At 46.5% G+C, this 27,276-nt stretch overlaps 1 protein-coding gene across 7 annotated transcripts in view; it reads left to right on the forward strand.

Annotated features, from left to right (window-relative positions):
* Positions 1–27,276, forward strand: part of DNAH9 (dynein axonemal heavy chain 9) — a 200,061-nt gene that overhangs the window by 45,153 nt on the left and 127,632 nt on the right. For all 7 annotated transcript variants that reach the window (XM_084491757.1, XM_084491762.1, XM_084491761.1 and 4 more), the window contains 13 exons: positions 623–727; positions 3,873–4,030; positions 6,434–6,572; positions 7,785–8,072; positions 8,547–8,757; positions 11,072–11,199; positions 11,893–12,001; positions 12,412–12,559; positions 14,201–14,375; positions 18,911–19,084; positions 19,835–20,042; positions 25,821–25,986; positions 27,028–27,130. In XM_084491757.1, the coding sequence (XP_084347883.1) occupies positions 623–727; positions 3,873–4,030; positions 6,434–6,572; positions 7,785–8,072; positions 8,547–8,757; positions 11,072–11,199; positions 11,893–12,001; positions 12,412–12,559; positions 14,201–14,375; positions 18,911–19,084; positions 19,835–20,042; positions 25,821–25,986; positions 27,028–27,130 (2,112 nt within the window). The remainder of the gene's footprint in view (positions 1–622; positions 728–3,872; positions 4,031–6,433; positions 6,573–7,784; positions 8,073–8,546; positions 8,758–11,071; positions 11,200–11,892; positions 12,002–12,411; positions 12,560–14,200; positions 14,376–18,910; positions 19,085–19,834; positions 20,043–25,820; positions 25,987–27,027; positions 27,131–27,276) is intronic.

A 27,276-nucleotide genomic window follows, 5' to 3' on the forward strand; every position in this document is an offset into this window, starting at 1 on the left:
TGCCTCATTACACCTTTCACTTCCCTTTTGGAGTTAGATTTTCATCTGAAATGCTTCAAAAATTTTGGCCTGTTCAGTTGAGACTGAGGCTGTGCTACTACCTTGGCCCTGGTCATTTTTCCCTATCGTGTTCCTGGCATCAGAAGGAACCTTGCCTGGCTTTTTCAGGATCCTTTGCCAGAATAAAGGGAAAGCCTGCTGAAACTTCAGTCACTGCAGAATGTTGGATCATCAGGTTGAGTTTTGCTCTCTGCTGGTCTGGCATGGTACAGTGATTTTGGTAGCCTCAGATCATATTTTATTCAGCTTATGGGCTCTCCCAGGAAGTAGGGCCATAAGTAATTCAGCACAGGTGACCTTTAAATGAAACTAGTGCACAGATATATCGAGAAAGTGCAATTAGCAAATCAAGTGGCAAACTGTGCAGAGCTATAAATATTATAATTGAGTTGTGCCTGCTGTTCCCATGCACTTTTCTGAATACTCACAATAGACTGTAAATAGCTATAAATAAACAGGCTGGGAAATAAAATCTTTATTTATTTATTTACTTTCTTCTGGAGTTGCTTCCATTTGTAATTTCATTCTTGTAAGTTTGTATTTTTTTATTTTTATTTTCCAGTCTTGTGGGAATATTTACAAAGGCCTTTCCCAGACAGGAGCCTGGGGCTGCTTTGATGAGTTTAACAGGATCTCAGTTGAAGTCCTTTCTGTGGTGGCTGTACAGGTGAGTGGAGAAATGCTCATAAAACAAACAAACAAACAAAAAAAAACCGCAAACAAGACAGAGCCATGTTGTATTCTTCACAGTGAGAGTAAATATGGAAAGTGCGTTTTGCTGGTTTCACAGTTCGGTGTGTAGGCAGGTGAGGGATTATATCCCAAGATTAATCACATGAATATTACAGCACTGACAAAATGTAGCAGTAATATGCTGAAAACATTTTTGTTGCTTCTTCTCCTTCCTACAATTATAGCATTTGTGTTGAGACAATTCTTTATAGCACCTTTTTCCAGATCAGTATGCACTGTGGCTCTGTACATAGTCTTCCTGAGGAAGACACTTGTATCATTAACATGCTGTGAGATAATTGTAGCACATCATTTCAGGGGGGAGAACTGTGTTATGGCTATTCAATCTGCCATGCAGGGAATAATTTTCATGGAGGAGAGGGGGATGTTTGGGACTAATCCATGATCTGCTGGACTTCCTGGGGGTTACTTATGGCCTTCAGTCAGGCACAACTTGTGAATCATATGTGACAAATAGGAATATATCGAAGATAACAAAATTCATGCTAACCTGCCACCAAGACTCTGCAGTCTGTTCTCCTTTGTTTTCATGTGGATGTAGGTTTTATTTCAGTATCTGTCATGAGAGCATGATGAAATGTGTACAGAGGGCATTCCCAGCTGAGTGCCACAGTTCTTAGAAGGAAAGCCTGCAGCCCCATGGGTGCATCTTGGTGCATGCCCATGCTGATGTGGGACAGGTGATACTCAGGAATTGGAACCCCCGGCAGATCTGCAGCCTTGCTTGATGTGCTTGCCTCAGATACACTGAGACTATGGAGTTAAAATTCAGAGAGGGCTACTTGATCTGTACGTGGTTATACAGAGGAGTTTTCCCTAAAGGATGGTTTCTTGTCTCCTTCTTAGTTTAACTTGTTAAGTTCATTTAATTGTTGAGTCCTATATAAAGCACATATAAAGCAGCCCTGAGAGAGGGTCCGAAAAGGAGACTGTCCTCCCCATCATGCTGGGGAGTTCTGTTCTCTTGTGCTTATATGTATTCTGGCACTTTGCGTCATCCTCCTCCTCCCCTTACTGGCCAATGAGGAAATATGGAATTATTTTACATGGAGGGAAGGATGGTATGAGGAGAGGCTTTCTGCATGCTGCTCATTTGTACCCGGTGAGTGGTGAAGGAGCATCGAGGGGAAGCACTGCAAGTGTGAATCCCCTCTGGCAGGGGCTGAAATCTGGGACAGTGTGGCAAAAACCACTGGGCATCAGGGTGAGAGCAGGCCCTGCTGCTTCTCCTGGCACTTGCTTCGAAGGTGAGAGCTGTGTCTGGATGTTGTCCAGATCCTATATCACACTGATGTCCTCTGAAAACACCAGGGAGGGATGTGTGTGCAGAAAGGCTGTCTGGATAACCTGTAGCTTCCAAACTCCAAACAAGAGTTTGGGTGGAGAGAGGGGGCTTGGTTGCACTGTCCAGAATGAGACAGTTCTGACATTGGCAGCACTGAAAATTTTGAACCTCAGGGAACTTTATTGTGAAAAACTGGGATAATGAAAGATTTAAGTTCTGGACCCAAGTGTCAGTTGAGTGCAGGGTTTTAGGATCCCAGTGTTTGACTGAGGTGCAGAATTCTTCCTAGACTCCCTTTTGGACTCAATTTTTCAGAAAAAAGATCTAGAACCCAGAAGTTTCTATACTCTTGTAGGTGTTTCATCCAGAGACATTCTGAACCCCTCTATGGACTCTTCACTCTTCTCATCTTCCTCTCAGTCTTGATTAGTACCTTATGTGACATCCTAAAGAAGCTCCAGGCGGGTACAGGAGTTTGTGTGTCTTTCCCTCAATTTCTCTTCCATCAGATTCTAGTTTAAAGTTGTCATTGAAAGAAAGTCTTTGAGGATCTTAAAATAAAAGGGGAAGCTGAACAAAAGAAGCCCAGCTATGACTCAACTGCTAATGATTCTCTCGCTCCTGGCTGGAGCACCGCATCTGAAGAAAGCAGCACGGCTGTCATTCCATCATCGTGTCTCCTGGCTGCTATTAGGAGTGTAACCATGGCGATGTTTAATTGGCTGTCTTAGTCATGCAGCTAATGTCGATATGGTTCCTTACAGGAAAAAAAAAATAATCAATTAATTGCTTAACTTTAAGATAGCAAACATTAGTAAGGTTAGAGTGGTGAAAATAGATTTCTCCCTTGCTAAAGTTCTATTTGCCAAAAGATGATCTAGCTTTAATAAACTCAATCTCTTTGGAAGGTGAGGAATGAGAACAAAACTGCAATCAGGCAAATGAAAAAGATTATAATATTAGTGGGCGAAGGTAGCAGGGGAAGCCTTCTGCCTTGTGGTTTTGGTTTAAATTAAGCATCTGATGTCTCGAAATCTTAACAAGTGATATAAAGCTTGCTTGGTGTAAAGAGGCCAGGTTTATTGGGAAATGCTGCTCCTTTTCTGGGCCTAGCATTTTAGTCAAGGGGCAGGACAGGCACAGGAGGGTTTTGGGATGCCCTGAAGACACCTGAGTGTGGGGCAGAGGAATAGGGTGAAGTGTTGAGCCCGTGTTGTGTCAGACTCTTGGGACTGCGCTGGGGTGTTGGCTGTGTTGTGGGGGTGTGGGCAGCCCCATTTTTTTCTTGGTGTCTGGTCTCCTGCTAGGCAAGGAAGTTGAAAGACGTGACTTGGCTGTTAGTGAGGTTTTTGCTATAAGATGTGCTGAGAAGTCGTGGCTGATGTCAAAAGCCTGGGTGAGGTGCAGGTGGCTTTGGGGGCATTTTATACTCCTGGGCTGTTCATGTGGACCCATGTTCCCCAGTGCCTTTTGGAACAATGGTACAGATTCTTGCAGCTCCTTTGCACTTTGCCCAGACTCTTCAGTTCTCTCCGCTTTGACTGTGATGGGAGATTGATACTGGCACACAGATTTACTCCAGTGTATAAAGATTTATAGAGTTGGTTAAAAAAAAAAAAAAAAGAGGGGTGGGGGTGAAGGATGGGGGGAACAGTGACAAGCCCTGTCTGTTATGGGGCCAAGTGTCAGGAAAGCAGTACTGTCTTCTGATGTGTCTTCTGATGTGTTTTTTCATACCTGAAAATAACTACTAAAATTTTGCCTTGGTTCCTAGGTAAAGAGTGTGCAGGATGCAATAAGGGAGAAGAAGAAATCCTTCAATTTTCTTGGAGAAGACATTAACTTAGTACCTTCAGTAGGTATTTTCATCACCATGAACCCTGGTTATGCAGGGCGAACTGAGCTACCTGAGAATTTAAAAGCTCTATTTAGGTGAGTCTGGGTTTCATGACTAGCATAAGACTGGAAAAAATTGTTTTTTTGGGATGAAGAATCATAGAATGGTTTGGGATGGAAGGGACCTTAAAGATCATCTAATTTCAACCCCCTGCCATGGGCAGGGACCCCTTCCACTAGACGAGGTTGTTCCAAGCCTTGAACACCTCCAGAGATGGGGCTTCTCTGGGCTACCTGTTCCAGTGCCTCAGAGTAAAAAGTTTCTTCCTTACATCTAATCTAAACCTGCCCTCTTTTAGTTTAAAGACATTACACCTTGTCCTATCACACTTCCTGACAAGAAGTCCCTCTCCGTCTTTCCTGTAGGCATCCTTTAGGTACTGGAAGGCCACTATAAAGTCTCCCAGGATTCTTTTCTTCTCATAAAGAGAAGACTTTTCTCAGGCTAAATAACCTGAATTCCCTCAGCCTGTCTTCATAGGAGAGGTACTCCAGCTCCATGATCATCTTTGTGGGCCTCCTCTGACTTGTTCTAATACTTCCATGTCCTTTAATACTGGGAGCCCCAGAGCTGAATGCAGGGCTCCAGGTGGGGTATGATGAGAGCAGAGCAGAGGGGGACAATTCCTTCCTTTGCCACACTGGCAGTGCTCCTTTTGATGCAGCCCAGGGTGCAGTTGGCTTTCTGGGCTGCATGAGCACATTGCTGGCTCATGTAGAGCTTCTCGTCTACCAACACCCCCAGGTCCTTCTCCACCCAGCCTGGATTTGTGCTTGGGATTGCCCTGACCCAGATCCAGGACCTTGTCCTTGGCCTTGCTGAACCTCGTGAGGTCCGCACAGGCCCACCTCCCAGCCTGCCCAGGCCCCTCATGACGGCAGCCCTTCCCTCCAGCACATCGACCGCACCACGCAGCTCAGTGGCATCAGCAGACTTGCTGAGGGTGCACTCAGTTCCCCTGTCCATATCCCTGACAAAGATATTAAGCAGTGCTGGTCCCAGTGCTGACCCCTGAGGAACACCACTTGTTACTGATCTCCACCTGCACATTGAGCTGTTGACTGCAACTCTCTGAGTGAGACCATCCAGCCAATTCCTTACCCACCAAGTGCTCCATCAAAAAAATCCATGTGTCTCCAATTTAGAGACAGGTGTATCATGGGGGACAGTGTCAAATGCTTTGCACAACTCCAGGAAGATGATGTCAGTTGCTCTTTTCCTGTCCACCAATACTGTAGGCTTGAGTTTGTTTTTGTGGGGAAATGCATTGGGGATTCACAGATTTCTACCTTGCACAAGAAGCCAGGGTCTGTGAATACAGAGGCAGGGAAAGTGAGCTGTGTCCCTTGCAATGGTAAAGTCCGTGCATGACCTGATTTACAGGAGTAGTCCTGGAAGATAATGCTGTACATTCACTGCCCTCTTATGTCTGCAAACCAGCTCCTCATTTGCAGTAAACAAAGGCTGTTGTCGCCTTTTCTCTCATTTTTTGTACCTGAATATGGTGAAAGCACAGCCTTGGTCCTTCAGCTGGACAGGGCATGATCATTTGTTTGCTTCCCTTGCACTTAACTGTGGAACAACATTCCCAGATGGCCACATCTTCTGTGTGCTTTGCTCTGGGATTCATTATCCCACTTGCTTTGTTACCACACGTCTCTCCATGAGCTTTCACAGCCATTTCCCTAGCAGCAAATTTCTTGGACATGTGGTTGGTGGGCCTGCACAGGGCTCTCACTCCCGTTTCCCTTCCCCTCCAGCTCCCACACTAGCACTACCTGTACTGGGAGAGACCCATCCTGTTTCAGGAGCAGTGCTAAGACTTTGCATAAGGTGGGGGAGAGGCCCCAGTCTGTGTCAGTCTGTAAATTCCTTGGCCAGGCCACCGTTTTTGTCCTTTCCCAGGTATCACACATATAATTCACTGTTGCTGATTCAGGCAGTGCTGCCAGCATTTGGTATTCTATCCAGCAGGATAAGACTGTTGCCTGGAAAGGCAATCTTGATTCATTTTAATAGAGAGGCTTCAACAATAGTATTTTCTTCTGAGTACTGTGTTTTTCCTTCATCAGTGCTTGCACAGGTGTTTTCACGTGAACTTAAAGGCAAGCTCATGTTTCAGCTCAGAACAGAGCTCAGAGAAACCCAGCAAGAGCTGGACAGGCAGCTCCTGTGCCATAGGGATTGGCATAAGCAGCAGTATAGAATTAGAGAATCATTGGGTGGTTTGGGTTGGAAGGGACATTAATGTCATCTAGTTCCAATCCCCCTGCTGTGGGCAGGGACACCCTGTAGTGTAGGCTTTATATTTTGCATGTATCCTCTGAATTCAAGCCCACACAAGTCCTCACTAATATTGGCAGCTGATTGTTCCTGTTCCTTAGAAGACCTGCAGTCAAGAAATATTTGTTCTGCACTGTTTTCTCTCCTGTCTCTAGGCCATGCGCGATGGTTGTGCCAGACTTTGAGCTGATCTGTGAAATTATGTTGGTGGCTGAGGGATTCATTGAGGCCCGAGCATTAGCCAGGAAGTTCATTACTCTGTACCAGCTCTGCAAAGAGCTCCTGTCCAAGCAGGTGAGCCCACTTCTGTGTCTGGACAGTTCAATGAAGCATCTTGATCTTCAAAGTCACCAGGAACAAAGTGCTTTGCCATTTCAGCTCTGTGGCTCAAGCTTCTCAGCTTTTCTTTAATGGCTGTGGTTGTGCTGGCAGCTGGGAGAAGGTTTGTGATCAAATTGTTTTACTAGGGGATCTGCAGGGACGTAAGTACTTGACCAGCTGTATTACAGTGAGAGATTTTTCTTGGGGTTCAAATGATACCATGTTTGGGGTAGTGTTCATTGACCCTTTGCTTTCCAGTCTGTTAGTTCCTATTGATTCTCCTTCCTGCGATGGTTTTATGATGTCTGTCCCTCTCTGAGTTCAGCCTCATGGTTCCCTGTCTTGTCAGATGTTGACCAAGTAGGGTTGCTTTCAGTGCAAAGCTCTAATTAGATCGTTCTTTGTCATCATTTGTATAAATTGAAGCTGGGTCCAGAGAAGAACTGAATCGGGACTCCAGGTGGAAAACTTGACCGTGGCTGTGCCAGCATGAGGCCTGGGGAAGTGCCTGGTCACAGAAACTTTGTGCTCTGTCTCAGAGGGCTTGGTGGAAACTGTGGTCTGTCACTCGGAACAGTCAGGTGTTGTGTTGTGCTCTGAAGGGTGCTAACAAAGCAGGAATATAAAGAGATGCTTGTTGGCTTCGGATCTCTAATGCCTCTCCGTGGTCCTTTTTCAGCAATGACCTCACTGGCCCTGCTCAGTGGGCTGCATCTGGAGCCTGATGTGACCAATGTGGTAATCTTGTGGAGAAACCTGGGTATCTGGGACCTCATAATTCACTAACAAGCCTTTCACCTGGGTAGCTTGTGCAAATCCAGCTTGGGCTATCATGGGTCTGGCTGGCCATACTTTAGCTGTGTTGTCATTTAGGTGAAACAAATTGCTTAGCTCTTGCTTAGTGTACGTCCTACTGCTGTTTTTACTGCTAGCTCTGAGCCCACATGGTGGTAGGAACAGCTGAGCTGTCTGACTCTTTAATACTGCCCCTGACAGGAATCTCAGCTACTGAAATGGAAATCAGGTTACTCAGGCTGGAGGAGATCTCTGGCTGCAATGCAAATAACAGATTTGGATGTATTTCCCTTGCCAGCTTGTCTGGCCATTTGGAGCTGCTGGGTCTTCCCCCCGCACAGTGGTGTGCTGTCTAAGCATAAATTCATCCCTCCTTTTTCTCCTGTGTAGGATCACTATGACTGGGGCTTGCGGGCTATCAAGTCAGTGCTAGTTGTTGCTGGCTCCCTCAAGCGAGATGACCCAGAGCGACCTGAAGATCAAGTTTTGATGCGCTCTCTTCGTGACTTCAACATCCCCAAGATTGTGACTGATGATGTACCGGTGTTTATGGGGCTGATTGGGGATCTTTTCCCCGCGTTGGATGTGCCTCGGAAACGTGACCTGAATTTTGAGTCTTTTGTGAGGCAGGCTGTGTTGGACCTCCGACTGCAGGCTGAGGACAACTTCGTGCTCAAAGTAAGACCAAGCGATCTTCTGCCATACCTACATCTCCATCAGGTCATATGGGTTTTCTCAATCGTCTTTGCTTCTACAGAGAGAGCTCTGTGCAATATTCTCCTTGCTGACTGACCTTGATGGAGGACGCAGTGTACTATGATGGTTTTGATGTATTCATGCCTGCCAAAAGACAGCACTGACTCACTCCCTGAGTTTACAAAGAGGCTAACCCTTGTAGCTTCATGACAGCATGGCCTCTGGAGAGCAGAGCCTTGTCAGCTAATGGCTGAGAGATGAAAATACTGGTGGAGGTTTGACTGCAGGCTGAAGTTTTCACCCATTGTGATTAGAGTGGCTATACCAAACTCAAGGCCAAATTGATTTGTGCATCTTGGTCACACCTCTCTAAACTAAAAGTCCAATGGGATCTGCTTTGTAGAGCTGATCTGTAATATGGCATATTTGTATGAAATTTGGCCATGTTTTTCTCAGGTGGTGCAGCTGGAGGAGCTGCTGACAGTCCGGCACTCTGTCTTTGTGGTGGGTAAAGCAGGCACAGGCAAGTCCCAGGTGATGAGATCTCTGCACAGGACTTACCAGATAATGAAGCGACGGCCTGTCTGGACAGACCTCAACCCTAAAGCAGTCACCAATGATGAGCTTTTTGGGATCATTAACCCAGCAACAAGAGAATGGAAAGATGGTGAGTGTATTTTCATCCCTGAATCTGTAGGAAAAGAAGGAATTATTACTATTTTTTTTTAAATGAACTGTTTGAGCAGCAGCCAGATGACTGGTTCTTTGTGTACAGGTCTCAAAGCCTGCTTCTCTGCTGCTCACACCCACATGAGAGTTTGTGGTTGAAAGGATTTATAGGATGTTTTAGCTATTTGATCTTCAAATGGGAAGTGTAGCATAAACCTGCTTTATCCTATTGCCCTAAGGATAAATGTCATGTCTGTGAAGACCAACAGTTACTAGCTCCTAAATGGGGCAGACAGTCTTTTGGAGTGGGCTGGACTAGCGACAGAAGAGAGGTAGGTGCTGGGTTCCCCTCTGCCCTGGGGTGTACATTGGGGTCCCCCAGCATGTGCCATCACTGTCACTGGTAGCAAACACAACAAGCCCTTAAAGTGACGCTTTTCCACCACAGTATTTTCCACCAAATATTGCTTTCTCATCTCTGCAGTACATCATAATTTGCCAATCTGTTGATCCTGATCACTCCTGAGGAAAACAAGTTGCACATTTAAAACTTCCTGAAAGGTCACGGAGATCTGGAGTGAAACTTTTGGCTCTGTCTAATATGGAAAGGCAGCTTTGATGTACGTTTGTAGTAGGTTTCAGAGGTGTGGGGGAGGTGAGGGAAGACGTTGCCGTAAATCATCCTCGGACAGAATCTCACCAGGAGATGAACTGCCGCCCACCTCTCCTGGCCTCCACTGCAGACCTGACCTGACCCTCCTGATTTGTTCTAGTGTCAGAGTTAATTTCATTTTAATTGTAATTAGGGACCGTAAATCAGAAATGACAGAGGGGAGTGTGGGGGACAGCCTGAACTATGCAGAGTGGCTGCAGCAGCAGATCGAGGACTGCGGTACTGAACAGCAGGAGGGACCTTTTAAAGGCGGGTTTCCAGTCTTTTCTAGCCTACAACAGTGTAGATGGCTCTGTCCTGAGGTTTCAAGGCAAATATCTTTGTGTTAACTAGTCCTTAAAGTTTTGTTTCTTTTTGTCAAATAGCAGCAAGGAGACTTTTCCCACAGTCCAGCAAGAGATGATGCTGTCATCCCATCACTCCATTCATTAATGGGAGATGAAAAAGTTGTACGTCTTAGCTGGTAAAAAGTCCCACAAGGGAATCCTAAAAGTGTTCTTTGTAGAACCAAGCTCCTCTTTTAAGCCCCAAGATAGCTTTGTGGTGTGGATGCACAAAGTTAGAAGAGAGACACTTTTCTCTCTGCTGCTGTTGTGGTGCATGTGAGGGGAGCATTGATGCTCTGAGACAGTAGATGTTTCTGATACTATTGGTCTTGGAGCAGATTCAGAGACAGTTTCCAAGGCACATGCTTAACATGTGAGGAGCTGAGTGGAGGCAGACACAGTGAAATGTTGTGGTGTTTTTTTTTTTTTTTTTTTTTGACTTGATCTCAAAATCAGATACCTGTTTTGGGTGAGCTGTTCTGCATTTGCTCTATGCAAGCTTTATCTTTGGTCATATAATGCCACTAGCCGTTCCTGGTCTGGATTCTGGATCACAAAGTAATAGCTTGCCCTGGAGAAAAGAAGACGGCTTGTTACAATTCACTAAGAGAGAGGTGCTTTTTTTTTTTTTTTTTTTTTTTTTTTTTTTTTTTTTTTGCCTGATTGTTTTTTCATGAAGACCAGCATCTCCCCTGGTATTTTCACGTGTAGAGGACAGCAATAATTTTGTGGAGTTTTTATTTTCTCTGCAGTACTGCTGTTCTATTCCCAGCATCCTTGCTATTCTTAACATTCATTATTTACTGCCCTTGAGACACTGTATGCTCTGTCTCCTTGATTTTACTGACATTTTGTTCTGTCATTCAATGTCATTCTATGCTTGTTCTCCCCTCAATCTCACTAAGGCCATGCCCTGGCATTTAATGCATCTTGATTTCCCTGAAATACTTTGAGCCACAAAAAAACACTTAAAAGAAATTCCAAGGCATATTCAGATGGCTTCCCCTGTGTTGTGTAATTTGTACCTCCTTCTGCTTCTGAGTATCTACTCTTCACTTTTCATACCCCTTATTCTTGGCAGGAATGAAGCTCATGTATAGGCCTTCAGTCATTTTCATAATGATTTCTTCAAAGCAAACTAGACCCATATCATGATATAGAAATGCTTCTTACTTAAAACATGTACAGGTGCGTAGAGTTTTGAATGCTTAAGAGGAACGCATTTATTATGATAGTTTTTAGTAGGATGCTAGAGAAAAATGTTAGAGCAGGTGGCAAATTTGTTCATCATGATATTCTTGTCATCTTCCCAGGACTGTTTTCATCAATCATGCGAGAGCTGGCCAACATCACACATGATGGTCCCAAGTGGATGGTACTAGATGGGGATATTGATCCGATGTGGATTGAGTCTCTTAATACAGTGATGGATGATAATAAGGTAATTAGTATAAGTTAAAGAAGTGGACATTCCTTGACTGCATGGTGTGGTTCAGCCTAGGAAAAATCACAGAATCACAGAACTGTAGGGGTTGGAATGGACCTCGAAAGATCATCGGGTCCAACCCCCCTGCCAAAGAAGGTTCCTCAGAGCAGGCTGCCCAGGTAGGCATCCAGACAGGCCTTGAATATCTCCAGAGAAGGAGACTCCACAACCTCCCTAGGCAGCCTGTTGCAATGCCAATGCCAAAATGCCTATGCCAAAATAACACCTCCTAGAATAACGCAATTATGGTGATGTTTCTTCAGATATACAAAGAAATATTGCATAAATAAAATGGTGCATGAGGAAAATAGCCCAAAGCATGCTTTCGTGGGAATTTCCCTTTCCTGTAGAACTGGTATCCTGAGTAACCACAGATGTCCTGGTCATAACTTCAGGCCCTTTAAAAATGGCGAATAGGGTCATAATTCTGCACCTTTTCTCCCACCCTAAGGGAGCCCTGCTGTTCATTCTGGTCTGTGGAAGAGAGAGGGATCATTCTACTACCTGTTAGAAATTAGTTGCTTTGCTTGGAGGAGCTGAGCTGACAGCAACCAAACCTTAGTGCAAAGTACTGAGCACTTTTCATTCCTCTTCCCACGGGATGCATTAATCTCAGGATTAAGCTGCCAGTTTGTCTGCCATGTGCAGGTGCTGACCCTGGCAAGCAATGAGAGAATCCCACTGAACCCGACGATGCGGCTGGTCTTTGAGATCAGCCACCTGCGCACAGCCACGCCAGCAACCGTGTCCAGAGCAGGTGAGTCCTGGGCTGAGCTTCAGTCAGGGATGCTGCATAAAGAAAGCAGGGTCTGTTGCCATTAAGCAGTCTTTTGTTGGGCAACTTGGTCCCTGCTGAAAGTTCCCAACCTGGGATCACGCCTGCCTTTGGTGGGCAGAGCACGTCCCAGAAGCACATGGACAAACTGAGGACTCTGTCATCATACATACGTGGAGCTGTGATCATCTTGGAGATTTACTCTGAGCTCTCTGACTGTTGTTGAGGACAGCTTCAGCAGTGCTGAGAGAGTGCTCCTGTTGTGCAGGGCCCTGTGTGGACAGGGTGGGGTGTAGCTGGTTGTGTGAAAGTTGCTGAGCAATTCTGCTGGAGGAAAGGAATGGTCTCTGATGTGTCCTCATGTTTTTTTTTCTTTTACCCTGGGTCTAAAGGGATCTTGTACATCAACCCAGGAGATCTGGGCTGGAATCCTCCAGTGAGCAGCTGGATTGACAGGCGAGAGATACAGTCAGAAAGAGCCAACCTGACCATTTTGTTTGATAAGTACCTCCCGCCTTGTCTGGACACCCTTAGAACAAGGTAACATCTGCAGAGTGATTGTATCTCCACCAGCAAAAGCAGGGGGACACCTGTTGCCGTCCAGACCAGCTGTGCTGTGCTGGGGCTGAGGGGCACATGGCATGGGTGGCAGGGTTTCCTCATGGCCCCTTAGAGCCTTGAGCATCACTGGTTTAACTGCAGAGAAACTGCAAAGTGAGGTCTGGGTGCAAACACTCCTGTCCTTCCTTTGTTGGCTGGGTCTGGTTTTCATCTGATTTTGATTGGTCCTGTACTTCTTGTGTCAGTGCTGCATCTCTTGGAAAGTAAATCCAGGAGATCCTAAAGAGAAGTTGTCTTGGTCTCCTGATGTATCAGGCTTGACCCAAGTCCACTCCACAAATCACTTTTCAGTAGAAATTTTAGACCATTGCTGAAGTAAAGTTTTCAGCCTGCTGTTTGGAAGCTGAGAGACAGCAGATCTCCTTTTTCCTTCTTCCCACTTTTTTTTTTTCTCCCCATCCTTCAGTGGTAATGAAGAAATGGGTGTTTGTGAGAGAGGATAGGATTGCTCTTGAAGCAGTTACCTCTTGAGTTTCTTTTCCTGATGCATTTGAAAAAAAGGAAGTCAGTATTTGCAGACATCCAGCCTGCTGGACACCAATCCAATGTATATGAAGAATTTGGAATTTTGGAAAGGCCCTGATGCTCCTTGGCTTAAGTTAGCTTCAAGGGGATGCCACCAGAGAATGCAGTTCTTGGTTATTGTGAGAGACAGCTCTCTTAATCATAATGTGATGGGGACTGGCCAAAGTAGAGTCCCAACAAACCTGAGTAAGGAAGCTTCTCCCATACTCTGCTTCCCAAACTTCCACCTTCATTAAAAAACAAACAAACAACAGCAACAACAAAAAGGCACCACGACCAAAAATAAAGAAAAAATAAGCATACAGTTGAACATGGGTGCTATCAACCACAATGAGGATGTTTCAGAAGGGTCTGATGTAGTGAAAACAGTGGCCTTGGAAATAGGAATTGGGCACCTTAATAGGGAACTGCTCCCTGTGAGACCAAGCTGGTTGCAGCTGTTGGCAGCAAGTCCACTGGACATTTCCCACTGTGTTGCTTAACATTGTGTCAGACCATGAAATCCATAGGATTAGAGCTGCAGACAGCCCTGAGCTGAGTATTTTGGTACCTTACTTAATTCAGAAATTGTAGAACTAACCTTTCAAATAGCTATAATTACTTTATGGAAGACTTCAGTGCTGCTGCAATATTAGTTTGGAATTCTGTAAGTGTAGCTTAAATGAATGTAAAATGGCAAGATGAAAGGGTTTATTTTATTACTCCTCTATTTGACCGCTTTTGAACTTGTTGGGTTCACAGAAAATCATTGCCTTTAGCAAGTCTTCCATTTTACTTCTTTCAAGAGGATCAAAGTTTTAAAATGCTTGAAACTTCTGATTACTGTTATTACTTGTGTATGTACCAGTGCCAGCAGGTCCAAGGAAGAGAATGGGTGTTCCCTTTATTTCTGTACCCCTGAAAAAGACACACACTGAAGAAAAGTAAAATGCTAATATTCCAAAAAATATTTTCTAGGCTTGTCTTCCTGTGTTGTAAGTGACTGTGTATCTGGACCCAATTACATTTCCTGTGCTTTCAATTTCCTTTGTCTAGGTTTAAGAAGATTATTCCCATTCCTGAGCAGAGCATGGTTCAGATGTTGTGCTACCTCCTTGAATGCCTTCTGACAGAGGAGAACACACCTCCTGACTGTCCCAAGGAGCTGTATGAACTTTACTTTGTCTTTGCTGCTGTCTGGGCCTTTGGAGGATCGATGTTTCAAGACCAGGTAAGAAGGAAGCTGCTGCTTCAGCAATCTTCTAAACAGGCTTCTTTTCCTTCCTCCCTTCCTCCCTCCCTCCCTCCCTCCCTCCCTTCCTCCCTCCTTCCCTCCCTAGTACTTTCCAAAATGTTCTTTATCAGTAATGTCAGCTTCTTGCATGTAGATGATAATGAACTAGAAACCTGAATGCAACAATTCAGTTTGCAAAAGACCTCATTATCTGAGGTGTAGCACCAGAGCAGAAAGGCTGAGGGGTCAAGCAATAAAGGCAGAGGGTTGTTTGCTTATTCAGACTTGTTTCACTGGGGAGAAACATGAAGTTAATTTATAGAGGCATGTGGATATGTATAATGTGATCAAATTAAGGCTGATTTATCAGATGAATATATCAGTGGGGCAGTCTTGATCATCAGATTGTGCAGATAGGCATTACATTATGCAACACAAACCAGATGGTGCTTTGCCACCACTGGCTTTTATTAAAAATAAGTTTACATCAGGAATCAGTTGTCCTCAATTTGTGATAAAAGCGTGTAAGAAAGAGATGTGGTCAGTGGGGCAGGATGGGAATTACAGGTGTCCATTTAAGTGGAAGTAGACAGTAGACAGTTGATGTACTCTTTGCTTGGAGCATCTTTTTGCTTGGAGAGCCTGTGGGGCTGTTAGAGAAGCTCAAAAGTTTGGTGCCCTTTGGGTACTGAAGTCTTCAATCTGGCCAGAAGTGTTATATGGCTGTTGAGCATCTGTGCAAATCATACACGAAATGTGAAAAAGGGTCCCTCTTTAGAGGTTGTGAGTCTCTCAGGGTCTGGCAAAGGCTCTTCTGACCTTTGTCAGGACCTCTTGTCTCCCTTGTCTCACTTTAATACAGAAAAGTAGCTGCACAGCCAGTTCTCCTGCTGTCGGGGAGGTTGGGGTTGATGTTTGCAGGCACTCACCGTGAGCTCCCTCAGGGCAGCCGGCTGTTTGGTGTGTTCTGGTGTGAGCTGCTGGGCTCAGCCAAGCTACTGAGGGACTGATGTCCACACCCAGGATTACAGTGCTTGAGGACACAGCCTAGAGACCAAGATCTTCCTGGTGCAGGAGGGTTAATCAGGCCGTGTATCACCAGTCTTTAATATTCAAAGTACACTGGTGTCTGAGAGGTGGAGTAAGACAGGGTACTGCTCTCCATGCTGCTTCCCGCAGTGCATCTATCCTATGGATTAATCACAGCTGTCAGCTTCCAAATCCATCAGCTTGCTTTAGACGGGGTGGGTGTGATCCCTTCAATGATGGTGTTATTATAAGACTGAGTTTTCTCAAGGTCATCATTTAATACTGCACATTTTCAGCCCCTCGTCAGACACTGTTGCTCAAAAAGCGGGACAAGCACAGACATTTCCTGCTGAGCTGGAGCACAGCTGCTTTGGTGGGGGCTTTCTTATGGGAACACCATGAGATATTCTATAGACTTGCCCTGGGGAAGCAGGCAAGGATGAAGGGGGATTTATTTTCACCCTGGCTCCCTGTTCTGCCCCATTTCCCAGCTGCGTGGCTCAGCTTGGTGCAGCCTGGCTGTCTCTTGATTTCCAAGTAATTGGAAAAGCTGCTGTTTTTTACAGCTTCCCACTGTTAACAGTAATAACGGACAAGATGATGGTGGGCTGCATGTCCGAGCACCACTGTGACACTGCTGGTGTTGGGGCCACCTTTGGGTCTGTTCCATGGTGTTGTGCCTATGCTTCAATGATGGTTTTGCATCCTCTGCTGGCCTTGCTGCCTCCAGGATGGCTTTGTAAGCTGGAGAATTTGAATGTCACTGGTTCAGAAGCAAGCAGGAGAAACGTGAGGCACCTAAAGAAGGGTCTAAGAGCGCACATGGTACCTGAAGTCCTGGACTTTGAGTGCCAGGTTGTCAGCAAGTGGCAGAGGGATCAATGTGAGCAGTTGCAATGTCTGTGTCTAGAGTTATGTTGGGCATCTGCTCGAGCTGCTCACTGTGGGTCTGTCCAGTCCCTTCTGGGAATCTGTCAAGTGATTGTATCTCCTCATCAAAGAACACCTCATCCCTAAGTCTAAAGCATGTTATCCTGATGTGGGGGTCTCCTCAGTGCTGGGGGACTGCTATTGAGGGCTCAGAGGTCGAATTCTGATCTTCAGCAGGCCCCTGTTTTGCCTGGACTATGTGGGAGGTCCCTGGAAGGATCTGACACCAAAGCTCTTACCCCAGCTTGGGCAGAGGCCTTGCCATTTGCAGATTTTGCTCAAGTGCTCTCACAGGGTCTCTTTGTATTTTTTCCATGTGCCTCACCAGTGGCCAGGAACACCTGCTGGACTGCTCATGTTTGCTTCATAGCAAGGAACAGATACATCCAAAAATTATAAGCAGCACAGCCTGAGCTAGACTTGGTGCCTACCTGGACCCTTTAAGTTCTCTTGATGGCTGTGAGAGCCCAGCTTTCCCAGTCCTTGTGGCGGACCTGACCCCTCCATTTCCCATGTGCCAGCTGGGAAATAATCAGCCTCAGTGTTGTCAGTGCAGAGTGATTAAAAAGAAAACAGCAAAACCTGGAAGCACTGCTTTTGCTTGCTCCAGCAGTACAACTGCTGCCTAATCATGGGAGCTTAAGGCTCCTTCAGCAAGCTGGTGGGAGCGCAGTTGTGTGGCAGATGGGTGCCATGTTCCCCACAGCCTAGCTCTTTTACATCCCAGGATCAGTCTCTGGCATCGCTCTGTGTGGCCCAGCATGGTTTGCAGGTATTTCTGCACTGTCAGGGCCTGGTGGGCCATCAAGCAGCACGCTCTTGCAACCTTTGTGTGGGTTGCAGGAGGAGCTGTGCACAGGCACAGCAACCCTCCGGGAGATTTGGCTTGGAGGTTGGGCTATGCAGGGCTGCTTTTGATGCTCTGTAAATGTCAGAGCGGAGAGTGTAAGGATACAGCAGTCCGAATGAAGGGAAGTCTGATGAAAAATGATCCAATATAAAAGCTGTTTATTGCTCTCCATTGAAGGTGCCCTTCGTGTTGACCTTTTGCTGCTGAAATGTCAGGATAAAGAGTCTGGAAGGCTTCCCGCTTCTCCGCGCTTGTTGGTGGGTAGCGGAGCCTCCGTGTAAAAACAGATGATAGATTTGCCATTTCAAGGCTCTGGAATTAGTGGAAATCCATATAGGGTTTTTATTAAGGAAGCAGTTTGATCTGAAGACTGTTCTGGCAAAGGAGCTAGGGCTGGAGCATCTCCACCAAGCTGCTCTGTGAGGGAAGGCAGGCAGTGCAGCTCAGTGCAGATGCAGGCAGTTTGGATGTGCAGGGGCGAGGGCACCCTTATGAGAAGGCTTTTAGCACTGAGGCACGTCCCTCAGCTGAAGGCTGCTCTATCACTGGTGCTGAGGAGTTAGAACAACAGGAGAATGGAGAATTAAAGTTATTCTACCTCTCTGAATAGCACGAGGCTGCAAAATCAGGGATACTAATAACCTGTTTTTAACATCCTCTTTTTTTTTTGGTGGATGGTAGCTCAGGGGACTTTACAGTGACTGTTCATTTCATTTCAAACCCGTGTTTCCTGATGGAGGCTTATCAGTCTACAGGCAGCGTGTTGGCAGTCCCAGTTGGGTTTCTGTCCTGGAAAAGCACGTTGCATGGCTATGGGGAGGAGAGTCCCATGGATGCCCCAGGAAGACTGTTAAAACTGACTAAATTTTGCATCCAATATTTCACAGACATCTTTTTAACAGCAACTTTCCATTCCTTCCCCTTCCTGCTTCTCCTCAGGGCAGAATGCTGAAATACCCACTGTTTGCATGGGGATTTGCACAATATCATACAGGAGATCAGTAACAAGAAGGGAAGCTAAGCACATTTTGCAAGTCCTGAACCATTGTCAAAAGCAAAAACATCATCCCAACTCTTGCAAAATTTCAGATGCTCCAAAATCTCCCTGCGTAGAAAGACATAGCGGGGAAAGCCGAGACAGCAGATGCTTCCAGGGCAGCATGGTAGAAATGCAGCAGAGCTGAAGGGGCCTGGTCACTCTCTGGTGTTTTTGTGTAGTGGTACAATTCTGCTTCTCCAGAAAGCTATAGCTTGAAAAGATGCCAGAAGACAACAACAAAGTATTAACAGACTGACATGATTTATGAGGAAAGGCTTTAGTATGCATGCTTTGACTAACCATGACCACAGATGTAGACGGATGTTGTGTCCTTGTCTGTTGGAAGAAGCAGGCACCAAGAATCAATCAAGTGCTCTGTTTAGTCACAGGCACGTATTTCTCTATTTCAAATTGATCCATCCATTTAATCTCAGACATACCAAGAGTGATCAACACAGAGGATGAATTATTTGGGTGAATAAAAAGGAGTGATGAGAAGAAGTGGAGAAAATGAAAAATTAGGCTTAAGAATAGGAAAAAGACTAAGATCATTAAATTCCACAGTATATTTTAAGGACCGGTCCCCCTTTGGTAGACTCAGACCAGATAACGTTCTCCATCACTGATGAGATGGAGAATCTTGATCTTGAGATTAACATATTTTTGTCCCCTCTTGTTTTGCAGCTTGTGGACTACAGAGTGGAATTCAGCAAGTGGTGGGTAGCAGAATTCAAGACTATTAAGTTTCCCTCTCAGGGAACAGTCTTCGACTTTTACATTGATCCCGAAACAAAGAAGTTTGAGCCTTGGTCTAAACTGATTCCCCAGTTTGAATTTGATCCAGAAATGCCATTACAGGTTTGTGAGCAGTGTGTAGCTTTGTCAGGAAGGAATTAATGCATTTTAGTGGTTGTAAGCGGGTGTTCTGGTGAAGTATGATGAAAGGTCAAACATTTCTTAATAAGGATGGATTTCTGCATGAGGTACTACTAATTATCCAGTTTTCTTTGCTGTGTTTTGGCTGTGAAGAGTAGTGTTCCAATGGCCTTTCAGTTATGACCTATGTACATCAGGGGCAGGCTCAGATCCACCCCAATGACCCAGGAGCAGGTGCCAGGGTGCAGGCAGAGGGGTAGATTTGGCCAAGGCGTGTGACCCACAGAAAGAAGTGGGATGTGACACAACGTAGTGACAAAGCCCCCAAGGCGCCATGTTGTCATTCTGTGCCAACCTGAAAATAGGGGTGTTTTTTATGATTTGGATGAAAAAAGAAAGTTTCTGCAGGTAGAGGATTGTGTTTGCCAGCTACACTTTTCCTTCCTTTTAGACGTGCCAATGGAAACAGATGACTTGAAAAAAATTGTTACCATTTTAGAAAAATGTCTGTGGGGAGATCCAGATGCTGCTGCCAGCATCCAGCTGTCAAGGTTTCATCTCTGCAGACAGTTTAATTGTAATGGCTGGCAGAAGCTTATAATTCCCCTTCCTGGTGTGATCTAGAAACAGGGGTCTCCTCACCCTGGCTTTCCCAATTTTTCTTCTCCCCAGAACATGGCTGTGGGATTTGTGGCAGTGATGGGAATCACTTGCTTGTTATTCCTCTCTCAGGCTTGCCTGGTGCCCACTACTGAGACGGTCCGGCTGCGGTACTTCATGGACAGGCTCCTGGAGCGCCAGCGCCCTGTGATGCTGGTGGGCAATGCGGGCATGGGGAAGTCTGTGCTGGTGGGGGACAAGCTCTCCTCTCTGGACACAGATGTGTACATGGTAAAGAAGGTCCCGTTTAACTACTACACCACCTCTGCCATGCTGCAAGGTGAGGCAACAGCTGAGACATGGGATTTCTGCCTGGCAGGGCACCCAATTCTCATGATTCCAGTGGGGTTTGAAGCAGAGCACTCACTGTGGCACTTGGAGAGGAACCTGTAGGTGTGCTGCCTGTGTGGTTTGTGTGCTCTCTGCTGACAGTGTGAAACCCTGAGCTCACTGGCCCCTGGTTTTGTGGGAGATGACACTTTTGAACATGCGGATTTGAATTCTGAACACCAATGACTGGTTCAGGGTTTTGCCAAAGTGTGTGCTTAAATCTGCTGCTATTTCACAAAACACACAGCTCGTACTTGACTTGAAGTGTGTCTTTAAGATGCTTCAATTATGCCCATGCAGAATAGGGGAATAGGGTGAGATTCTTGGCTAGTATCCAAACATTCCTTAAGGTGCAATGACAGGAATTGCGTCCCAGTTAGCAAAGAGGATGGTGCTAATGGAGACATGCAAGGCTGTAAGCCAGGGATGCTGGCTTTTGGTGCTGTCTCACCTTTTGGCCAGTCTCATAGCCCTGAGCAGGGACAATAGCCTCCTTTTTCTCCTGTCTGGTCCCCTCTTTCCTTTTCTCTCAATCTGGGGTCTCCATGAAACGCCCTTGAGTTGGTAAATGGGTTGTGCTGTCTATCTGTCCACCTGACTGCCACTGTGGGGGAATGTGTGCTCATTTATTGCTGTGCGGATGGTGCAAGCGTGTGCAGGTGCTGTGATTTATACAGACAGACCTGGCAGTGCATCCCTATTTACTGTGGCCATGAGCTATGGTCTGAGACGGGCACTTTCGTTCTCTATAGAGAAGAGCAAGTCCTCTTGCTTGGGAACGAAGACGTGGCTATGAGATTAGCATTGTGAAGCATGATTTATGCTGCTCGGCATGCTTCTCTACTGCTCATTTTTTAGAGTTAATTTGTTCTTTTTTTGTGCAGTTTGTCAGTTGGCTGCTTTTTTTTTGTGCCCCAGCAGGCACCTCTTTAAATTTGTAAAACATGGGTACAAAGCAGTTTTTTTGTTTGTTTGTTTGTTTTTTATTCTCCTCTTTAAAAAAGGTAAACCTTAAAGCCAACAATTGCTTAGACAAGGCGCCTGTTGGTGCAGAGATTTATAAGAAGCAGAGCATGGGTCTTTTATGGACAGCACAGGTACATGCTTCAAACCATCCTTATGGGTCCTGTGGCTCATAAACAGCCATGTCCATAGGGACAAACGGAACCAGACGTCCCCTCCGCCATGGTCTGGGGCCAATGTGGGGGATTTTTTGTTGTGTTTTGACCAAAAGCCACTCTCTATTGCATTTGTTGTTCTGAAGTTTGCTACTCTCAGCTGTTTTGCCTGGACTTGGTCTACTCCTCCGTCTGCTTTGTGCACTCTTGGACCTCTGCTCCCCCTGGAGATGCAGACCCGTCTTCCATGCACCCTTCCTCCTTTGCTTCTGGGATTCAAATCCTTTCTGCTCCAGATCTGCCTGTAGAAAATTGCAAGACCCCCCCCCAGTTAACAGGCAGCAGGCAGGAGGAATTACACTAGCAAAGCCCCATTTGCAGTGACTGTTTCTTTCAGGTGCTAATTTGAGTATATCAGGATCTCGGAGGAAGAGACGTGGACACTTTATTATTATTATGAGATATGGCTTTGAATTAAAATGCAACTTTCACGAACATGTCACTTGATCCACAGTAATTACATTTCAGTGTGATGAATCTCCTGCATACTTGTTTAACCTCAAAAAAGGCTGATTTTATATGTTAATTAAGGACTAATTAAATTTAAATTAAATGCTTATTTGAAACACTTAATTTAACCTGCTACCAGAAATCTCAAATATTATGTTTTTATTGAAGGGGGAGAGATACTCTGCTGAGGCAAGATTCATCATTTTTCTTAGCACAATTCATTCCTTTGTACAGCAACTGTCTGTGACAAGAAATCAGCTGAATTTTGAGTAGTGGGAAAGAAAAACTCTCTGAAACGCACTGAAGCAGTAAAAAAAAAAAAAGTGGTGATTTAAAATATATATAATTCATGGTCTGAAAAAAACAGAATATAAATCTCCCTTAATAACTTCTGCACATGATTAAATGCACAGTTTTAACAAGGGGAGTTTTATAAAAGTTCCCAGTCCCATTTACGTTTGCAGGTCTAATTACAAAAAATGCTACTTACCATGCCACTATATGTCTGTTGACAACCCAGTCTTGTGTACATGAAACAAATTCTGCCTCCATCTTTGAAAGAGCGGTGAGCCCCCAAGACTGAAGATGCTCTTGAAGTCAGCTCATGGGAGAAAATCCATCACATCTGAGCAGAAGAGAACTTCTGTTTGTTTTTCCACTTAGTCAGTAAAGGTTGCTCAGGCTGGAATGAATAGCTGTGAAGCATTATGCGCAGCAATACAGGTTGATTTTTATTAAATATCAGCCTGGTGTTGTAAATATTCATTATGTTTTATAATCTACAACATATAACCTCAGCCTCCTGCTAAAACAAAGTAAAATCTTCCAAAACTTTGAAACAAGAAACTTTTCTTTGCATCCTTTTCCTTCCTCGTGCATGACCCTACTGACAATGGGGTGGTATTTTGGCAGCTCATGTTCGAAATCAGTCTTGTCAAATTATCTGGAGATTTGGGTATTTCTGGGGAGGGCATCAGGGAACTTGTGCATCCTTGGTTAATAAAATTAACATATTATTTAATTTGTCCTGATGATATCCAGGAATTTGCCCCTCAAATCATGGATTCCTTTTGCCTAAGTGAGGGAAAATGCATCTACTTTCACAAAACCAGTGGCATGATATAGGTCAGAATAAACCCAGACAGTAAGATTTAGTTTAAAAAATGATGCAGAAGGGATTCAGAGTCTCAATCTTGCTTTTGTTTGATCTGAAGTAGATCTCTTTTGTAGCAGGCTATTAGCTTGTGTAGTGGGTTTACGTGGCAAGGTTTTGGTAGCAGGGAGCCATAGGGGTGGTTTCTGTGAGAAAGATCTAGAAGCTGCCCCATGTTTGGGAAGGGCCCCATTGTTTTCCAGATCCGAGCCAATAAGCAATGTTGTTTTGCGCCTCTGTGAGAGCATATTTAAGACAGGGAAAAAACGCTGCGCCACACAGCAGCCGGGAGAGTCAAGGGAGTGGGAGAACAGCCTTGCACCAAGGTCAGTGTGGAAGGAGGGGGAGAGGTGCTCCAGGCGCCGGAGCAGAAGTCCCCTGCGGCCTGTGGTGAGGACCATGGTGAAGCAGGATGTCCCCCTGCAGCCCATGGAGTACCACGGTGGAGCAGGGTTCCACGCTGCAGCCCGTGGAGGAGACCACGGTGGAGCAGGTGGCCCTGCACTGACGGAGGCTGCCGCCTGTGGAAGACCCCTGCCGGAGCAGATTCCGGGCCGGACCTGTAGCCCGTGGAGAGGAGCCCACGCAGGAGCAGGTGATCTGGCAGGAGCTGCTGCCCGTAGGGGAGCCAGGTTGGAGCAGTTTTCTCCTGAGGGATGGACCCCGTGGTACGGACCCATATCTGGAGCAGTTCTGGAAGAGCTGCTGCCTGTGGGAAGCCCACGCCGGATCAGTTCATCAAGGACTGCATCCCGTGGGTGGGACCCCACAGCACAGGGGACGAGAGTGACCGAGAAGGAGCGGCAGAGAAGAAGTGCTGTAGACTGACCATAACCCCCATTCCCCGTTCCCCTGCGCCGCTCGGGGGGAGGAGGTGGAAGAGGGTGGATGGGGGGGGAAGGTGCTTTTGTTTTTTTTTCCTTTGTTTTCTCACTTCTCTCGCTTGTTAGTTGTAGGCAATAAATCTTACTATCTCCTTATGCCGAGTCTGTTTTGCCCGTTACAATAATTATTGCGTGATTTTCTCGTCCTTATCTCAATCCTTGAGCCCTTTTCACATATTTTCTCCCCATTCCTCTTTGAGGAGGGGGAGTGAGAGAGCGGCTGTGGTGGAGCTCGGCTGCCCACTCGAGCGGAACCACGACAGTCTTTTTTGGCGCCCAACGTGGGGCTCAAGGAATTTGAGATAAGGATGATAGTTAGTAGAAGTAACGGGCAAAAATATGTGCAGGATGATTGTTAGGAATGTACAAGTTGTGAAGAATTTAAGAAAGCAGTAACTGTGAGATGTTAGTGTGGTGAAGGGACGAGGGGTGGTGTGTGTGTAAAATGTCCACCTTGTCGGTGCTGTGATGATGTTATGTTTATTTTGGTGTGGTGAATTCGTTTTGATTTAAGTGAATTTTGTGAAGGTTGTTGTGATAATTGTAAAGTGAGAGTATGTTGTGAGTAGTCTTAAATATGCTTTTAACAGAGGCGAGGGGTGGAATGTAGTGGGTTTACGTGGCAAGGTTTTGGTAGCAGGGAGCCATAGGGGTGGTTTCTGTGAGAAAGATCTAGAAGCTGCCCCATGTTTGGGAAGGGCCCCATTGTTTTCCAGATCCGAGCCAATAAGCAATGTTGTTTTGCGCCTCTGTGAGAGCATATTTAAGACAGGGAAAAAACGCTGCGCCACACAGCAGCCGGGAGAGTCAAGGGAGTGGGAGAACAGCCTTGCACCAAGGTCAGTGTGGAAGGAGGGGGAGAGGTGCTCCAGGCGCCGGAGCAGAAGTCCCCTGCGGCCTGTGGTGAGGACCATGGTGAAGCAGGATGTCCCCCTGCAGCCCATGGAGTACCACGGTGGAGCAGGGTTCCACGCTGCAGCCCGTGGAGGAGACCACGGTGGAGCAGGTGGCCCTGCACTGACGGAGGCTGCCGCCTGTGGAAGACCCCTGCCGGAGCAGATTCCGGGCCGGACCTGTAGCCCGTGGAGAGGAGCCCACGCAGGAGCAGGTGATCTGGCAGGAGCTGCTGCCCGTAGGGGAGCCAGGTTGGAGCAGTTTTCTCCTGAGGGATGGACCCCGTGGTACGGACCCATATCTGGAGCAGTTCTGGAAGAGCTGCTGCCTGTGGGAAGCCCACGCCAGATCAGTTCATCAAGGACTGCATCCCGTGGGTGGGACCCCACAGCACAGGGGACGAGAGTGACCGAGAAGGAGCGGCAGAGAAGAAGTGCTGTAGACTGACCATAACCCCCATTCCCCGTTCCCCTGCGCCGCTCGGGGGGAGGAGGTGGAAGAGGGTGGATGGGGGGGGAAGGTGCTTTTGTTTTTTTTTCCTTTGTTTTCTCACTTCTCTCGCTTGTTAGTTGTAGGCAATAAATCTTACTATCTCCTTATGCCGAGTCTGTTTTGCCCGTTACAATAATTATTGCGTGATTTTCTCGTCCTTATCTCAATCCTTGAGCCCTTTTCACATATTTTCTCCCCATTCCTCTTTGAGGAGGGGGAGTGAGAGAGCGGCTGTGGTGGAGCTCGGCTGCCCACTCGAGCGGAACCACGACAGCTTGCCATATTTTGTTTGAAATAAGGAACATAGCTTTCTGGTTTGGGTTGATTTGGACCAAAAAGCTGCCCAAAGGTCTCTGCCAGCCCTGTGCAGGGCTCCCAGCAACTCTGCAGATGCAGCTCAGGGGCAGCCACTGTCCTGCTGGTGAACAGCATCCTGCGCCAAGATCAACTGTTCCTCCGAAAAAAGCAGCAACCATCTCTCCTTGTGCCAGCTGCGGGGGGCCTGGGGCTTTCCCCTTTGCTGTGAGAGCAGTCCTTCCCATCCTGTGCACTGCTCGGCTCCTTGGGGATGATGCAGCTGCACGCAGCACAACATGGAGCTGGGGTGGGAAGCCTTTTTTTGTTGTTCTGACATGAACCCTCTGTTAGTTTAACTTTGCATCTCTGCCTCCATACAGGTGTGCTTGAGAAGCCTCTGGATAAAAAGGCTGGCAAAAATTACGGCCCTCCGGGTACAAAGAAGCTCATCTATTTCATCGATGACATGAACATGCCAGAAGTGGATCCTTATGGGACAGTGCAGCCCCATACACTCATCAGGCAGCACCTGGACTATGGTCACTGGTAGGAGGCTGCTTGGGCTGCATCATCCAAGAACTTTTTGTTCAGCTCCAGTCTTTGGGATGAAGTTGAAGTACAGTTCTCCCTTCCTGGCCTGCTTTTGCCATTTCATATTTCTGGGGTTGGAGGCTGATGGGGACACACTCAGGTCTTTTCCTTTTCCCCAGCAAAGCAACTCACTTGCTCCCAGCCTGGTTGAGAGGTGCTTTGCTCTGCTCCTGGCAGGCTTTGGGGCTGTGGTCTTGATGCAGAGCCTACAAGAGGAGTGCGATGCTGTGCTTTGATGCCCTGCAACACTGAGATCAGGGGAGGGCAGTGGATCTGGCCTCTGCTGGGATGCAGCCTCCCTGCTGAGCCCCTGCTGTGCACACCTGATGTTTTCAGGCAGGCAGCAGCAAACAAGTGTTTTCTAGGCAGAAGTAATTTGAAGAAAAAGAAGTAATGGTACTTGGGCAGGGGATGGGTGCATTTTACATGGTAGCTGGTAGTGCTGTGAGGGACAGGAATATTCTCATCTCTCTACATGGGGAATACCGGGCAGGGAGGTGCAGCAGCATCCAGCTTCTTAGCCATGTGTGCACCTGAGCTTGACCAAAAGCTTTCTTGGTATGAAGACAGGCAGAAATTCAGGACTTCCTGGGTATAGAGACAGGCAGAAGTTTGGGGCCATGGGTGTGGGTGAAGCAGGAGTGGGGCAGAGAGACGTTTCTGCTGATTGCACAGGTCAGAGTGCTGGTGGCACACAGGATGCAGTGTGGCCCCTCCTGGGCATGTCTGGGTTTTCAGCCCACAGTCTTAGCAGCGCCCATAGGATGTCACACGCGTAAGGGCTTTGCTCAGAACTTCTTATCAGCTACTAAATATTAGCTACAGGTTGTTGAAGCTGAAAGATTTCCAAAAAGAGAGCAGGACTCCTGTGTGTCCCAGGACAAGGCTGGACGCTGCCTTGGCAAGGTGCAGGGTTGGACCTCCAGCTTCATTGCAGCACTGAAGCCAATCTGGACTTCAGCAGTCACCCAGCTGCTGCTTTTGTTTTGCCCAAAGGTACGACAGGACCAAGCTGTCGCTGAAGGAGATCACAAATGTGCAGTATGTATCATGCATGAACCCGACTGCTGGCAGCTTCACTATCAACCCACGTCTGCAGGTAAAGCCCTGTTCAGGGTCAGGCACATTGCTGATTTTATTTCAGTGGGTTATTTAAGCATGAAGCCAGAGGAAAACCAGTGGCAGGTGCTGCTTTTGTTTTATCAGCAGGAATTGCATGTTTCAGTGGGGTGACCATAAATCATA

This window comes from Aythya ferina (assembly GCF_964211825.1).
Source record: "Aythya ferina genome assembly, chromosome: 18".
NCBI lineage: Eukaryota > Metazoa > Chordata > Aves > Anseriformes > Anatidae > Aythya > Aythya ferina.